At 38.2% G+C, this 18,569-nt stretch overlaps 1 protein-coding gene across 3 annotated transcripts in view; it reads right to left on the reverse strand.

Annotated features, from left to right (window-relative positions):
* LOC127881156 (ER membrane protein complex subunit 1-like) overlaps positions 1 to 18,569 on the reverse strand; it is a 67,116-nt gene that overhangs the window by 10,463 nt on the left and 38,084 nt on the right. For all 3 annotated transcript variants that reach the window (XM_052428835.1, XM_052428834.1, XM_052428836.1), the window contains 4 exons: positions 18,394 to 18,513; positions 16,438 to 16,556; positions 10,037 to 10,247; positions 8,323 to 8,407 (listed from right to left, as the gene is read on the reverse strand). In XM_052428835.1, coding sequence (XP_052284795.1) covers positions 8,323 to 8,407; positions 10,037 to 10,247; positions 16,438 to 16,556; positions 18,394 to 18,513 — 535 coding nt within the window. The remainder of the gene's footprint in view (positions 1 to 8,322; positions 8,408 to 10,036; positions 10,248 to 16,437; positions 16,557 to 18,393; positions 18,514 to 18,569) is intronic.

An 18,569-nucleotide genomic window follows, 5' to 3' on the forward strand; every position in this document is an offset into this window, starting at 1 on the left:
AATTACCATTAAATGTTGAACCCATACGTGGCCTCCCACATGTTGAATTTCTGACCATGCGCACTTGTTAACAGATATTCCCAGCCACGCAAGTTATGACACAAAGCGATTAAACCTATATTGTTATAAAGACCTACCGGTAATATAACCATGTGTTCATATATAGTACACACGGGAATATATGTCTGTAGTAAATTGTATTCTTATTTTGCAAGTATGAACAGTTTGTATAAAATTATACTGGATCTTCAATTATTGGTCCTCTTTGGCTATTGGTTGGGGACCAGTATAGACATTTCTTCATCTTGGGAGTTTCTTGGGATACATGTATATAGATATTTCTTGAGAATTTCTTAAGAATAATTAGACTTGTTTTGAGAACTTCTAAATAATATATTGACATATTTTTTAGAATTTCTATAGAATATAGCGCAATGTGGTGTCATTCCGACACTCGTCTAATTTTGACACTTTTCACAATATTTATCAGACTTGTCTTAAATCATCATCATCCTTTATGATTTTGTTGTAAAATGTGACGTAGTTGGTGTTGTAACATCACCAGATAACATCTCTCTATCAAGCGTCGTGCTCTTTGCATGTAGACGAGTCATTTAAAATACGTACATTGTATCACTTAGCGAATTTTTATAGCGTTATGGGCTTCGCTAAGGGAGGTTACATAATTGTCAATTACGTCCCTTCAGTATTTCGCTGTATTTCTGGTAATTGTAGAAGTTCTAGTATAAAATGTTTCACTTCACATTGTATTTGTGTTTGAATGGTGCCAAGCATTTTTTTAAACTATGATTTGTGGGGTGTCGAAATTATCCATCGATTTTATACGATGGTGGGTAATTCCAACACTCCAAATATTTTCAAGCATTCCCAGCGCATATGGCAAGATAAATTCGTTAAATAGAAATACTATTTTAATTGTTGTTGACGCAGCTTATTGAATATTATATTTAGCTCTCTCTATATTTGTTCAAGCAGATTATATAAAAAAAGAGCTATTTACAGATTTTGAAGGTTATTAATTAATGAAATTGTATTTTTTTTTATTCACTGTAAGCACGATGTCACGTCAAATTGCGTCAAAACCAAGTACAGACAATATTCTCCTTGAAAATTAAACGCAGCAATAAAAATGGTCGAAAATGGAATGTCTAAGAAAAAAGCTGCACAAACTTTTGGGATTCCACGTCTGGGAAGACATCTTTAAGTGCAACACCTGGTCGCACAACTGTACTCACAAACGCAAAAGAGCAAGTGTTGGTCGATTACTGCAAGCACTGTGCAAAAATCGGTTACCCACTTAGACGAAATTAACTTTGCCCAGAAATAAAGAAAGTTCTCGATCACAACGGTCGATCTTACCCTTTTAAGAACAATCTGCCCGGAAAAGATTGGTACAGCGGGTTCATAAAGCGACACCCTGATATTTCCGAGGGAACGGCGTCTACTCTTGGTCACCAATGAGCTACTGTGAACCAAGCGATGATTGCCAACTGGTTTCAAAACTTAATCACCTACCTTAAAACGGAAGTAGATGATTGGGAACGTCTTGTCGGTGATCCCAAGAGGTTTTCCAATGCAGACAAGAGCGGTTTCCCCATGTGCGTAAACACGGGCAAAGTACTTGCAGAAAAGGGGGTACGTTATGTGTACCAGGTAACAAGCAGCAACAAACAACAAATTACTGTCATGGCTTGCTTCAATGCTTGTGGAGATTATGTTCCACCGTTGATTGTCTATCCGGATCAGCGATACTGTGATACGGGCATAGGTGAGTTTCCAGACGCCATTTACGGCATTTCAGATAATGGCTGGATGGGTAGCCAGCTGTTTTTATCATTTTTTCACCATCTGGATGACTTCATTGGTCAAAAGCAGATACAAAAGCCCATGATATTGTTTGTTCAAATGAAATTGTAACTTTCTTTTACATTGAATGAATTTTCGTTTCGTTTTCATTTAATGAAAATATTCATAATTTTTAGCATTCAAATGGAAACAAACACATGCATATTTTGCGAATTAAAATGTCTTTGAATGTACATGTATATTGAAAACTCTTTTGTAGTGATAATGAGCGATAAAATTCTGGCATTTTATTATACCATAAATCTATACATTTATTTTACCCAAGTGTTTTATATCCATATTATGATCATAACGCGATTGCTTGTTTTCACGATGATTTTTCGAACATTGCAGTAACGCACGATATTTAGACGTTATATTTGCAGGTTCCCGTTAAATACGTTAATTGTGTAGCAGTAAATTTCTGCAATATTTTTAATGTATTGTTATTGTTTAACACTTTTTTGTTATGTTTAAACAGAGACGTAGGTCTCTGGTTTAAACTGGCTAATATATATATATATATACTTAATAGTTCTTGTTCATCCATTTCGGACAAATGTACGTCTATTTTTTAAAATTTGTTCAAATATTTTATTAAAGCAACTGTTAAGTTTTTGGTTTTACATGCCAAGAGATGACATGGAGGTATCATAAATCGTGTTTAATGACCAGACACCTGCGGTTTATGACCCCATACAGAGACATACAAGTATAGGTCCCTGGGTTTATGACACCCTGTTTTCTTAGTAATTGTCTGGACAGTATCCGATCATATTGAGATACATGTAATCGGTTTGTGATGAACAAAGGGGTAATTAAACACTGGGTGGTTAAAAATGCTGAAACAAAGAGTGTCAACATTGGTGTGAACAATTAAATAAAACATTTACATGTATCAAGAGGATTTAGTTAATCTGTAACAAGGTAAGTTTTTACAGACATATAGGTTCAAATCAGTTTTTTTATGTTGATTACATAAAATCAATCAATTTGTTGTTTGTTTTCGTCCTTATTTTCGTTCATTCATTGGATTCTATTAAATCTGAAAGAATTTCAATTTCTGAGTATTTGGTTGTTCTTAAAAAGGGTCGCGAATATGATTGAAACCTTATCACGATGCGATTCATCAAACGCAAACAATTGCAGAATGGCCACAGTGTCGACGGCCAAAATTGGAGCATGCGCAAACTTGACGTCATTATCGAAATCCCCAAAACCTCCTATACACTTTGTTTATAATTCAATTCATTCTATGTACTACAAAAAAAAATACAGTCTAACCTGTTAATAAAGACCACTCAAGGGATTTGGTTGTTGTGGTCTTTGTTCACAGGTGGACTTTATTCCCAGGGTCGATTGAAACTTTGCAAAATATGCTAGTAGTTTTTCAACAGGTACCTTATCTATGTATGTGCTCTATTGTTTTAATGTTTTAATACTTATGCATTTATAATGAAATAAAGGATTGAACACAGTTTTGATTTTATATTTATTATTTCCATTCCCTTATTATTATTCATAGATCATATACATGTATAATAAATATCTATTGACATACATGTATATGTACATGTAAATCAGAATGTTCTGGATTTTAGTTTTTTCCACCAAGATCACTAGCCACTTGTCTACAACTGTGTCCTTTACCTTACAAACGAATGACCTTAACACGTTCTTCCAACGTCAAGAACTTACGCTTGGAAGCCATGATGGTAAACCTGAACTGACAATTTACTTTTCTATAATCTATGCACATCTTATCACGGAGAAATTTAAGAAGGGAATGACTATCAAAATGTTTGTATTTAGGGCATCGTTATTGATATGAAACCGTTAAAGGGATCTTTTCACGCTTTGATTAATTGACAAAATTGAAAAAAGTTGTTTCAGATTCGCAAATTTTTGTTTTAGTTATGATATTTGTGAGGAAACAGTAATACTGAACATTTACCATGGTCTAATATAGCCATTATATGCATCTTTTGACGATTTTAAAACCTAAAAATTATAAAGCGTTGCAACGCGAAACGATTGAATAATTTGGAGAGTTCTGTTTTTGTCGTTAAATTTTGTGAAACTACGAAGATTGCTTATATAAGGTATAAAATACGTCAAGTATGTGTACACGGCGGAATAGCTCAGTAGGCTAAAGCGTTTTTACTTCATGACTCTGGCAGGACTCCAGGGGTCACTGGTTCAAAACCAGCTGCTCCGGGCAATGTTCTTTTCCTTTTTTTAATTTTATTCTTGATTTTTTACTGGAGCTTTTACGATCCAATGTTTACAATTATCAATATAAAGCATTTAATGAATAAGTTAAAAAATGCCAAAATCTGTGAAAAGGCCCCTTTAATTTCCTTAATGAGTTGATGAAAGCCCCAAACTTGTCTTTGATATTTTCGGCAATTAGTACATTAATCGCGAGTCACTTAAATACAAAGAAATACATGTATCTGTCGGTTCGTGCGGTAACGAAGGCTCTTCAAAAGAGAAGCACTGCAGCTCTCCTTTAGAAAATGGTGACCAGCCTGTGGGCGCTTCCAATACAAGCGCCAAGACTCTGATGAAAAGTTCCGCCTCTTTATCCGGTACTGTTAAAGCTGTGACAAGTGCTTCACATACGCTTCCCAACCAAAGCCAACAACAGAATGAGGGATCCGTTAGGGTTGTACAAACTGACCGGGAACATCAGGTATCCAAGTCATTTGCTCTTCTTTGAGTGCCAGAGCTGACCCCCAAAAACCCTGTTAAAAGACTACGCATTAAGCTCCCAAAAGCGCTTTCCGGGCAAGCCGAATTGCAGATGCTGAAAAAACGCGAGATTGAAAAAGTTGCTCAAGAAGACGCTAAGAGAAAAGAAGAAAGAGAGCAGTGCAAGAAGAATAAACAGGAGGAAAAAGAATGGAAAAGTAAGATTTGCGAAGAAGAGAAGCAAAAAAAAAGGAGGCAAGGCGTCTTAAGAAACTTGTCAATGCGCAGCGGAAAAGGCCTGCTGACTCATCTTCTTTGTCTGACTCGGAAAGAGATGTCCGCTTTGTTGAGAGCGACGACAATTTAAATATGATGCTCAGTGCCCCGGATGTGATACTGATGAAGGTGATCCCAGCAAATTGGTTGCATGCACGAAATGCCCGAGAAAGTGGCACATCTCGTGCACAACAGATGCCATCCTGTGTGAAATCCGAACCGAGCAGATCGTGCAATATCCATTCATATGCAAATTTGCATGTGACAATTGGTGAAAAAACAACCACCGTGGCTCATTTGCCACATGTATATTTGTGCGCTTGTATAAGTCATTTGTTGCAATTACATGTGGCAATATTTTAAACAATTCAGTAAGTAATGTGGGATAATTGTGAGTTTAATAAATATTTTGGTCGCTGCGTTCCATATAAATTTTGCTATGATATCGTTTTAAGATGAATTTATATTGAGTCATGTGGGAGCAGAATACAAACTATAACTGCAATTTATTTATTATACTCTGATTCGCAATTAACATTAGTTTAGTATAATCCTATTTATTTAGCGCGATTGCATGGAAAGCCTACGACTTATTGAGACACACTCTCCTGATCACTAGGGGGACAACACATCCACTAAACCACCGCAACCTAATAAACACTAGACATAAAAGACACCATGATATTCTATTAATTGAGAGATAAAATGTAAATAACTGATAAGAACAGTTGTTGACAAGAGCATCGCATAACGGGTGCCACGCTGGGCTGCGAAAGCTTGTCAGAATTTTCTTTTTAGAGGTCACAGTGACCTGGACCTATGACCTAGTGACCCAACAAGAGATGTGTTTGTCAGAAACACAATGCCCCCTACTGCGCCACTTTGAAATAAAATTTCTATTTATCATTTGGCAGGTAGAGACATCATCTCCCTTTAAAGCTTTATTACTTCCCTTGGATTTTGTCCAATCCAACTGGGGGGGGGGGGAGTCTGTAGACAGTCAAAAATGACCAAGTCAGACCTCACTGACAACCAAGGCCTGTGGTTTATCAAAGAGATCATAGCAAGAGTTCATCGTGTATGTATGGACATAAGTCCACTGGTATTTAATGACAATGCCCCCTATTGCGCCGCTTTGAAATAAAATTGCTATTTATCATTTGGCAGGTATAGAAATCATCTCCCTTTAAAGCTTATTACTTCCCTTGAATTTTGTCCAATCCAACCAGGGGGGGGGGTCTCACAGTTAATTATGACCATGTCAGAAATCACTGTATCTAAGTCCATAGGTACATTTTATGTGATGAACATCAAAGAAATTATATTTATATCATTTAAAAAAAAAAACTTTGACAAATCAATCATTTGAGTTATAAATTATCAAAATAATAAATCTGTACAGTAACTGTGAAAGAACTTCAATTCTTGGTAAGGAAATATATAATATGAGATTTATAATTATATACAGTCGAAACTGACCTAACGGCCACCTGAATTTACCGGTCACCTGCAGACAACGGTCAGTCTGGAATCCCCCCGACGAAAAACACTCTATATTACACTTGAATTTAACGGCCACCTGACCATAACGGTCAACGGCCACTATATTCCACTCCGAAATTCATGTTTGACCTGAAATCAACGGTCACGCGTCAGTCGTCTCGAGTCGCGAAAATTAAAAACAAAGCACATTATTTGTCCCTCTACTTTGCGTTTAAAGCGTCTGAAAGCCGTAATTGTCTATGATATTATAAAAGCGGCCCGCTGCGAGTAAACAAATTATAAGGTGTTGAGAAGGTATCTTTTCCGGGGATAATTGTGGGGGTATCTTCAAAAGAAAATATGTCAAAGTTCATGACTTGTTGAAAGTAATTATCGCTAAATTAAATGACCGCTATTTATTTGAATTAGCACGGTACAATTACACCGTACTATCGGTTTATGACACCGACTCCGCTATTTAGACTTTTACGCACGTGAGGTCAACGGAACGTGACAAGCTTTATTTACTGAATGAATGAGATGCATGAGTAAACAATTATACCAGCGTTGATAAAGTCATTGTTTAATTTAACAATATGGAATTAAATACATCTAAAAGATATTATCCTCTATTATTCAATGTACACGCGTAAGTTAATGCTGTTATTATGCTTTGTTAATGCAATGAGCATTTGTTTTACACTGTATGCAAACGACTGGGTGGGGTAACGACGTAGTAATACTACCAACTGACCAACCTTCTTAAAATTGTGATCCGAATTCAACGGTCACCTGTGGACAACGGTCACTTTGATCATTTCCCTTGACTGACCGCTGAATTCAGGTTTGACTGTAAATTACTTCCCTTGAAAATAATTGTCTCTAACAAATCTCTATTTTTAGTAGCAAATAATTAAAAGCAACTACCGTGACTGTGATTGACCACTCCAATTGAGCAGCTCCATGAGATACACATGCATACCAAATATATCAAGTGGCTATATTCAATATTGAATAATTTTCTCCCTTTTTAAAGCTTATTACTTCCCTTAAAATTGTATTTTTTACCGTAGACCGTAAAGGATGACCTTGACCTTTCACAACAATGTGTTTGTCAGAAACACAATTCCGCCTACTGCGCCGCTTTGATTTATTTAACAAAAATATATACGTGGGCAGGTCAGATAACTATGTCCATTTAAAGCTTATTACTTCCCATGACTTTGTTTTTTCGACCCTTGACCTTGAAGGATGATGTTCACCTTGAAATGTTACCGCTTAAAATGTGCAGCTCCATGAGATACACTTGCATGCCAAATATCAAGGTGCTATCTTCAATATTTAAAAAGTTATGGCCAATGTTAACGTTTTAGCACGACGCCTATGGCGGAGTTGAAATTAGCCGCTAACTGTTAAAATTAGCCGCTTACTGTACAAATTACACTCCGCCGCATTTAGTTAAATCGCTTGAAGTTTTGAGTTATGCCGTCATCGATAATAACGCTCGTTAGCAAATATCTACAAGTCAAAACTGTGTTTTTCATTAAGTTTGGGCACTTGGAGGATAATTTGAACACATCAGGACTAAATCAAATTTTACTCTTAAGGTGTCGACATTACCCGACTTTGCTCTACGCACATTTTTTTTTAGTATTTCTAAAGAATACATGCACATTTTTTTTAGAATTTCTAAAGAATATATGCACATTTTTTTATTTATTGAAACCATATCAACATTTCTTAAGATTATATCCACATTTCTTGATAATCTTTTAAGAATACATAGACATTTGTTGAGAATATAAAATGGACAATTCTTATAGATTTCTTCAGAATACATGGCAATTGCTTGCTTATTTCGCTGCTAAAATTACAAAGGCTTTTTACAAGTACATGCACTAAGTGCACATTTTAATGTTAGTTACTGACAATAGCCTGTCAGGCAACAAAGTAATGCGACTGGGCTGAGATTCAATTGGGATTCATCAAAGGGAGACCACTCACTGAGTTTCCTGTGTGGGCACCAGCGGTCGTCTGGGATCCATGAAAGCCTTGGGCAGGGAGAAAATGCCTCCATTCTTCAATGCAACTGGAATTCAAATCATTCAATATGATATATAATCTTTTTGCTTTTTGTTACTAAGTGTAAAATTATTTCGTCAATTAAAAGCCATGAACAAAAATAAATACAATCAGATATTCAAATTCTCAGATACTTTTCACTCTGACACTCACTGCAGTGCAGACTACATTTCAAAGTAATAAGGTCACAAATAAGGCATCTAGAGTAGAAACACAATTTTTTCTCTAAGATTTGACCTGGTGACCTAGTTTCTGATCCCACATGACAATGGGTCGAAGTTCACCGACTCATAGACAAGATTAACAATTTACAAAAGATTTATCAAAATGACCTTAAAAATATGGCTTTTCAACCCATTTATGCCTATTGGACTCTCCCATCATTATAAATTGGATCAATTTATTTCCAAAATTAGAGATGTCTAGTATATTTATTTCTATATTTAGAATATTTCTTACAGAAATTCCTTAAAGCAAACAGCGCAGACCCTGATGAGATGCCGCATCATGCGGCGTCTCATCTGGGTCTACGCTTTTTGCCAAGGCCCTTTTTTCTAGACGCTAGGCATAAATGGGTTAAGTGGCAAAAAGGTTTGCAAAGATTTGACCCAAACTTTGAGCTTTGACCAAGTTTTCACCAAGATTGACTCATTAATATGGCTTCTAAAGTTGTAACAAAATTTCATCTCAAATTAGTTAATTTGAACTCGTGTTTGACCCCATTTGACCCAGATTCACACGTGGCATAGATAATGTCCAGACAAACAACATGACCAAACTTTATAGATATGAAGCCATACTAGCCTCTTAGAACGGTAACAAGTATAAAACTGATAACTCCCAAAGAATAACACATGATGCCAGACTGGGATCACAATTCTCTTTCATGGCAACAACTCCATCAATATTGAAAGAAGTGTAATGATTACTAACAATTTGATGCATATTTGTCAGCATTTAAAAAAAAGTCATTTTTTGAAGAAATGGCAAAAAAAAATAAAAAATAATAATAACAAGAGCTGTCTCCATAGGATGACATATGCCCCTGATAAACGCTTTGAAAGAAGTTATGAGCATTTTTCGAAACATAAATGCAGATTTCGAAACCAAAACGCGGACCCTAAGTTAAAGGTCAAGGTCACAGGGGTCAAAATTTGTGTACGTATGGAAAGGCCTTGACAATATACACATGCATACCTAATATAAAGGTTACATCTGAAGCAACATGAAAGTTAAGAGTATTTTTGCGAAACCTAAACACCAAGTGTGATGGACAGACCGACGGACATACAGAGGGACGGACAGACCGACAGTGCGATCACTATATGCCGTCCTTGAAAAAAACAAGAAATGTGTTTGTCGGAAACACTATGTCCCTTTCTGCGCCGCTATGATTTTTTTTTTTTTACCTTTGACCTTGAAGAATGACCTTGAACTTTCACCACTCAAAATGTGCAGCTCCATGAGATACACATGCATGCCAAATATGAAGTTGTTATCTTCAATATTGCAAAAGTTATGGCAAAATTTTTAAGTTGGAGCAAACAAATCAACAGACAGACAGACCAACAGACAGACAAGGCAAAAACAATATGTCCCCCAGTATAGTGGTGGGGGACATAAAAAGCTCCCCTACTGAGAATGTCCTTGGATGTGATGCCCTTCTCAGTGATACTGGTCGCCATGGTGAAGATGGGCAGAGGAAACACATACGCCTGGCGCAGAACCAGAGGCTCCGTAGGGGCCGTCAGGGAGCTGAAGGCTGTCATGTTGCTCTGCTCCTTGCCTTCGTACAGCTCCAGGGCTGCCATCTCGTGACGCAGCTGCTTCTGGTTGTAGTACGCGTACTGGGGAGATAGGAGAGGGCATACCTCAAGGCTATAACAGTAAGTAGTGGAAATGGGACACAAAGATCTGGTTGTAGTACGCATACTGGGGAGATAGGAGAGGGCATACCTCAAGGCATTGACAGTAAGTAATGGAAATGGGACACAAAGAATTCAGCATTTGATAGTTAGCAAATTGTGGATGCAAGTATGTAGTAGATGTACTGAAGAAGAAATAGGCCCCAATTACATCTAAATATATATTCAACATATATATTGTACATAATTAAGACAAGATATTTTTTTTAACTTTATTAGTTTTGTTAAAACTTTGAAAACAACCCTTGGTTGTAGTAGGCGTACTAAAGAAAAGAGGGACAATAACTCAAAGTACTAGGCCTAGTGGCTCAAAACTTAAATGGCTTTTTAAGGTACATGTAACGGTCTGTAAAGTTAAGAACCAAAATAAATCAAATTTTGAAAGATGTTATATTTATTAAGAAGAAATGGCAACAAATAACATCTAAATATATAATCAACATATATATATTGTACATAATTATTTATGACATGACATCTTTTCACCTAATTATGAAAAAAACATAAGAACGTTATTTAAACAATAATAACCATAGTTTCTAATTTTTGTCTTAAATATGGTATGGACCCAGCCAAGGCCCTGATAGTAAGTACTTGAAACATGGAACATTAACCCATTTATGCCTAGTGCACTCTCCCATCCTTCTAAATTGAATCAACTTATTTCCCAAAATAGGGATGTCTATCATATTTATTTCGATATTAAGAATATTTCTTACAGAAATTCCCTAAAGCAAACAGCGCAGATCTGGATCTACGCTGTTTGCCAAGGCCTTTTTTCTAGTCACTACTAAGGCATAAAATTGGTTAATCAGAGCACATGATGAAATGTATACGAAACTTCAAAAACACCTTACATTTAGTAATAGATAAAAAAACATGTAGTTGCTTTTGAAAATGGGCACAAATTTAAAACATTGGTCTTTTAAGACAGGTGTTAACTCTTTCAGTGCGGGAACCGAATTTTGAAGGCCTGTGCAAACAGTTTGGATCCAGCTGAGACGCCACAAAACGTGGCGTCTCATCAGGATCCAAACTGTTTGCTATTGTGATAGTATTCTTTGAAAAAATCGAAGGAAATGCTTATTTTAGACATTTAGCAGACAACATTTTAGCAGACGACAAATTCCCCAGCATGAAAAGTGTTAAAATACTTTCATTTTCATGTGTTATAGAGTAGGTTACCTTATATATAAGTCAACACCATACTTGCTTAGTTTCATGCCAGGAGAGTGTGGTCCCAGAACAGCCTGTGCAGTTTGAACAGCAGGCTAATAAGGGACGACACTTTCTGCCCAAACTGGATTTTCTTGAGGAGAGACTTTCCATTTAAGGGGCTTAATGCACATGCCTAAAGTGTGGTGGCTTAATGCATGTGCCTAAAGTGTGGTGGCTTAATGCATGTGCCTAAAGTGTGGTGGCTTAATGCATGTGCCTAAAGTGTGGTGGCTTAATGCATGTGCCTTAAGTGTGGTGGCTTAATGCACATGCCTAAAGTGTGGTGGCTTAATGCATGTGCCTAAAGTGTGGTGGCTTAATGCATGTGCCTTAAGTGTGGTGGCTTAATGCACATGCCTAAAGTGTGGTGGCTTAATGCATGTGCCTAAAGTGTGGTGGCTTAATGCACGTGCCTAAAGTGTGGTGGCTTAATGCACGTGCCTAAAGTGTGGTGGCTTAATGCATGTGCCTAAAGTGTGGTGGCTTAATGCATGTGCCTAAAGTGTGGTAGCTTAATGCACATGCCTAAAGTTTGGTGGCTTAATGCATGTGCCTAAAGTGTGGTGGCTTAATGCACGTGCCTAAAGTGTGGTGGCTTAATGCACGTGCCTAAAGTGTGGTGGCTTAATGCATGTGCCTAACGTGTGGTGGCTTAATGCATGTGCCTAAAGTGTGGTGGCTTAATGCATGTGCCTTAAGTGTGGTGGCTTAATGCACATGCCTAAAGTGTGGTGGCTTAATGCATGTGCCTAAAGTGTGGTGGCTTAATGCACGTGCCTAAAGTGTGGTGGCTTAATGCACGTGCCTAAAGTGTGGTGGCTTAATGCATGTGCCTAAAGTGTGGTGGCTTAATGCATGTGCCTAAAGTGTGGTAGCTTAATGCACATGCCTAAAGTTTGGTGGCTTAATGCATGTGCCTAAAGTGTGGTGGCTTAATGCACGTGCCTAAAGTGTGGTGGCTTAATGCACATGCCTAAAGTGTGGTGGCTTAATGCATGTGCCTAAAGTGTGGTGGCTTAATGCATGTGCCTAAAGTGTGGTGGCTTAATGCATGTGCCTAAAGTGTGGTGGCTTAATGCATGTGCCTTAAGTGTGGTGGCTTAATGCACATGCCTAAAGTGTGGTGGCTTAATGCATGTGCCTAAAGTGTGGTGGCTTAATGCATGTGCCTTAAGTGTGGTGGCTTAATGCACATGCCTAAAGTGTGGTGGCTTAATGCATGTGCCTAAAGTGTGGTGGCTTAATGCACGTGCCTAAAGTGTGGTGGCTTAATGCACGTGCCTAAAGTGTGGTGGCTTAATGCATGTGCCTAAAGTGTGGTGGCTTAATGCATGTGCCTAAAGTGTGGTAGCTTAATGCACATGCCTAAAGTTTGGTGGCTTAATGCATGTGCCTAAAGTGTGGTGGCTTAATGCACGTGCCTAAAGTGTGGTGGCTTAATGCACGTGCCTAAAGTGTGGTGGCTTAATGCATGTGCCTAACGTGTGGTGGCTTAATGCATGTGCCTAAAGTGTGGTGGCTTAATGCATGTGCCTAACGTGTGGTGGCTTAATGCATGTGCCTAAAGTGTGGTGGCTTAATGCATGTGCCTAAAGTGTGGTGGCTTAATGCATGTGCCTTAAGTGTGGTGGCTTAATGCACATGCCTAAAGTGTGGTGGCTTAATGCATGTGCCTAAAGTGTGGTGGCTTAATGCATGTGCCTTAAGTGTGGTGGCTTAATGCACATGCCTAAAGTGTGGTGGCTTAATGCATGTGCCTAAAGTGTGGTGGCTTAATGCATGTGCCTAAAGTGTGGTGGCTTAATGCACATGCCTAAAGTGTGGTGGCTTAATGCATGTGCCTAAAGTGTGGTGGCTTAATGCATGTGCCTAAAGTGTGGTGGCTTAATGCACATGCCTAAAGTGTGGTGGCTTAATGCATGTGCCTAAAGTGTGGTGGCTTAATGCACATGCCTAAAGTTTGGTGGCTTAATGCATGTGCCTAAAGTGTGGTGGCTTAATGCACGTGCCTAAAGTGTGGTGGCTTAATGCACGTGCCTAAAGTGTGGTGGCTTAATGCATGTGCCTAAAGTGTGGTGGCTTAATGCATGTGCCTAAAGTGTGGTAGCTTAATGCACATGCCTAAAGTTTGGTGGCTTAATGCATGTGCCTAAAGTGTGGTGGCTTAATGCACGTGCCTAAAGTGTGGTGGCTTAATGCACGTGCCTAAAGTGTGGTGGCTTAATGCATGTGCCTAACGTGTGGTGGCTTAATGCATGTGCCTAAAGTGTGGTGGCTTAATGCATGTGCCTAACGTGTGGTGGCTTAATGCATGTGCCTAAAGTGTGGTGGCTTAATGCATGTGCCTAAAGTGTGGTGGCTTAATGCATGTGCCTAAAGTGTGGTGGCTTAATGCATGTGCCTAACGTGTGGTGGCTTAATGCATGTGCCTAAAGTGTGGTGGCTTAATGCACGTGCCTAAAGTGTGGTGGCTTAATGCACGTGCCTAAAGTGTGGTGGCTTAATGCATGTGCCTAACGTGTGGTGGCTTAATGCATGTGCCTAAAGTGTGGTAGCTTAATGCATGTGCCTAAAGTGTGGTGGCTTAATGCACGTGCCTAAAGTGTGGTGGCTTAATGCACGTGCCTAAAGTGTGGTGGCTTAATGCATGTGCCTTAAGTGTGGTGGCTTAATGCATGTGCCTAAAGTGTGGTGGCTTAATGCATGTGCCTTAAGTGTGGTGGCTTAATGCATGTGCCTTAAGTGTGGTGGCTTAATGCATGTGCCTAAAGTGTGGTGGCTTAATGCATGTGCCTAAAGTGTGGTGGCTTAATGCATGTGCCTTAAGAGTGGTGGCTTAATGCATGTGCCTAAAGTGTGGTGGATTAATGCATGTGCCTAAAGTGTGGTGGCTTAATGCATGTGCCTAAAGTGTGGTGGCTTAATGCATGTGCCTAAAGTGTGGTAGCTTAATGCATGTGCCTAAAGTGTGGTGGCTTAATGCATGTGCCTAAAGTGTGGTGGCTTAATGCATGTGCCTAAAGTGTGGTGGCTTAATGCATGTGCCTAAAGTGTGGTGGCTTAATGCATGTGCCTAAAGTGTGGTAGCTTAATGCATGTGCCTAGAGTGTGGTCCCAGAAAAGCCTGTGCAGTCTGAACAGCAGGCTAATAAGGGACGACACTTTTTGCCAAAACTGGATTTTCTTGAGGTGAGACTTTCCATTAAAGGGGCTTAATGCACATGCCTAAAGTGTGGTGGCTTAATGCATGTGCCTAAAGTGTGGTGGCTTAATGCATGTGCCTAAAGTGTGGTGGCTTAATGCATGTGCCTTAAGTGTGGTGGCTTAATGCATGTGCCTTAAGTGTGGTGGCTTAATGCATGTGCCTAAAGTGTGGTAGCTTAATGCATGTGCCTAAAGTGTGGTGGCTTAATGCATGTGCCTAAAGTGTGGTGGCTTAATGCATGTGCCTTAAGTGTGGTGGCTTAATGCATGTGCCTTAAGTGTGGTGGCTTAATGCATGTGCCTTAAGTGTGGTGGCTTAATGCATGATCCTAAAGTGTGGTAGCTTAATGCATGTGCCTAAAGTGTGGTAGCTTAATGCATGTGCCTAAAGTGTGGTAGCTTAATGCATGTGCCTAAAGTGTGGTCCCAGAACAGCCTGTGCAGTCTGAACAGCAGGCTAATAAGGGATGACACTTTCTGCAGAAACTGGATTTTTCTTAAAGCATGATTATATGATTTTGTCTAATATTTATTAATTAATATTATATTAACTTATTAAACATATATTTTAATATAAATTAAAATAAAAGTTAAGAAGAACAAGTGTCGAAAATGCGAATGTTTCAGTTATTGTAGGAAAATATGTACGAAATATCTTCGTCACAATAGGCCCGGGGTGCTTATTTGTCTTTGCTGCATTTGATGAAACTCGTCTTCAATGTATAATTTTTCTTGCCTATTTTGTGTTATTGTAACAAATTTTACTTATAAATTACAATTTAACACATATACACAATCGTATAATCTCGCTTTAAGGAGAGACTTTCTATAAAAGGGCTTTATTACAAAAGGAGGAAAGTTAATTACTGATCACTGAATCTTTATGGATGATACTTTATTCATATTGAACAAGAAACAGTTGGATATGGGAGATGCTCTCCAAAGTTTTTTTTTGTCACAATATTGCACTATATATTCAGATAAAAGGAAACGTCTTGAGGGGAAAACTTTGGACAAAATAATACAATGGATGGTTTAGCAACTTAAAAATTTCAAAGGGCCATAACTCTCTAAATAAATCATCTAACCAGAATCCACAAATAACATGCGCATCTCCTCAAGGTAGTTCAGCTCCCATAAAGCTTCATTGAATGTCAGTCAGTAGTTGGGGGGACAAGAACTGCACTATATGTACAGTTTATAGAACATTTCAAAGGGCCATAACTCTGTGAAAAATCATCCGACCAGAACCAGCTGATAATATGCACATCTCCTCTTGGTAGTGAAGCTTCTCATAAAGTTTAAGTCAAATCCGGTCATTAATTGCTGAAAAATAGCCCGGACAAAAATTGTGCACGGACGGACGGACACACGCACGGACAGACAAAGCGGCGACTATATGCTCCCCCCAATTTGTTTTGGTGGGAGCATAATAAACCCCATTTTCCCAGAGCAGGGCTCTATTATGTGGGCTGTGCTCTGTGAAAAAGGGGTTTAATGCATTTGCATAAAGTATTTTCCTGATTAGCCAGTGCAATCTTCACAGGCTAATCTGGGATGACACTTAAAGCACATGCATTAAATCCTCTTTTCACTGAGCACAGCCCATATAAACAGGACAAAGAATATAAGATAAGGTCCTAACAAAAAAACAAACGGCTTCAAGAAACACACAACTTTATGGACCTACCACGACCCAGTTTTCTGAGTGTACGACATGGATCGGTCCAACAGCCTTGCGATGATGGCCGTGAAAAAGCATGTGGCCGGTCACTACATCTATCATATACACGTTGAATATTGGGTAGGCTGAAACATACCAACAGATATCAGCATGTAGCCCGCTACTGGGTCTATGAAGAAAATAATTGAAACATACACACAGGAATTAGCAAAACTGCACTCAAATTATAAACCAAATTATAAAACACTCAATTAACAAGAGATGTGTTTGTCAGAAACATAATGCCCCTATTGCGCCGCTTTGAAATAAAATTGCAATATATCATTTGGCAGCTTTAGAAATTATCTCCCTTTTAAAGCTTATTACTTCCCTTGGATTGTATTTTTTACTTTTGACCTTGAAGCATGACCTTGACCTTTCACCACCAAAAATGTGCAGCTTCATGAGATACACATGCATGCCAAATATCAAGTTGCTATCTTCAATATTGCAAAAGTGATAGCCAATGTTCAAGTTTTCAGACGGACGCACAGACTGACGGACAGTTCAACTGCTATATGCCACCCTACCGGGGGCATACAAATTATAAACAGAGCTCTTAAGTACATGAATTTAAAGTACGTTTATCAATGCACAATCAGTGAATGTGGCAAAGATGATTATTGAAGTTTATAGTCGTTTAATAAAAGTGTTGGTCTATTAGAGTGAACATATTTGTGTTTAAGGCCTCTTTCAATAGGCGTAATAAAACAATTACACACTGCCAAATAGAACGGATTAAACACCCCTACCTCATTGCAATAGTATATTTACAACTGCTGTTTAACTTTATCATCAACTATAAACAATCTGACATAGAACAAGCTTCTCTCTTTCCTGATATATTTCGCCTAAATAGGCTTTTTCAAAGTTTGTTTCCAAATTAGCTACCTTTTCTTTCTGTTACTCAACAAAACAATTTCATTTTGGCATTAAAAAGCCTATTTAAGCAAAATGTATTAGGAAAGAGTGAAACTTGTTCTGTGTCAATTTATATTTATCCTTACAAAGCTGAGTATATATATACAATTTAATGATAAATATATATTTCACCACCGGAATCTAAGCTCAACAGTTACAAGCAATCTTATATGAACATAATTGAAGTTGGGACAAAATTTGAGTTCTTCATACATAAAATTACTGATAATCAGTGAAAAACTGTCAAAAGCAATTTGCATGTGGTTTCAGAAATGTTATTTGGCAAATAGTGTGCATACAAAATCGTTATTAACCAGAGTGTCTAAGTTGAAAATGGGGAGAAATATTTTTTATTGTCAGCTTAATGCTAAATATTGCACATTCACATCTTTGTATCATGTGGAACAATACCTCCACCATTATCAGCAGTTTTGATGTACATACAGATGGACAGATGTTCATGGCAAGTCCAGTTTACGTGCATTAATTATGTACCCACTAACATAATCAAGACTAAATATAAAAGTTTTTATCATAGTTTTGATATTTATATGAGCCTCATTTTGTGACGGCAAAACATTTGAATGAAACAAGAGCTGTGTTCCTGAAACACAATGCCCCCTACTGCGCCGCTTTGAAGCCATATATTTCACCTTTTACCTTGACCTTTGACCTTGAAGGATGACCTTGACCGTTCAGCACTCAAAATGTGCAGCTCCATGAGATACGCATGCATGCCAAATATCGAGTTGCTATCTTAAATATTGCAAAATTTAACCTTCAGCTTTTACCTTGAAGGATGACTTTGACCTTTCACCACTCGAAATGTGCAGCTCCATGAGATACACATGCATGCCAAATATCAAGTTGCTTTGTTCAATATTGCAAAAGTTATGGCCAATGTTTTAAGTTTTCGGACGAACGCAAAGACTAACAGATGGACAAAGCGATCACTTTTTGCCCTCCTTCAGGGGCATAAAAAGCACTGCATTTTAATCTCACCTTTAAGCTGCTGGGTTGCTGGCTCCTCCCCCTCAGTGGTTACCACGACAACGTTGGGGTTCAGGTACTTGTAGAGCACTGTCCGGTCACCTAGCACACGCCCCTGAGAGTGCACATGCTCTTGAAGTAGAAGGTTTATTATTATTACATAATTATTATTATTATTTATTATTAGG

Source organism: Dreissena polymorpha, chromosome 5, assembly GCF_020536995.1.
Source record: "Dreissena polymorpha isolate Duluth1 chromosome 5, UMN_Dpol_1.0, whole genome shotgun sequence".
NCBI classification, from domain to species: domain Eukaryota; kingdom Metazoa; phylum Mollusca; class Bivalvia; order Myida; family Dreissenidae; genus Dreissena; species Dreissena polymorpha.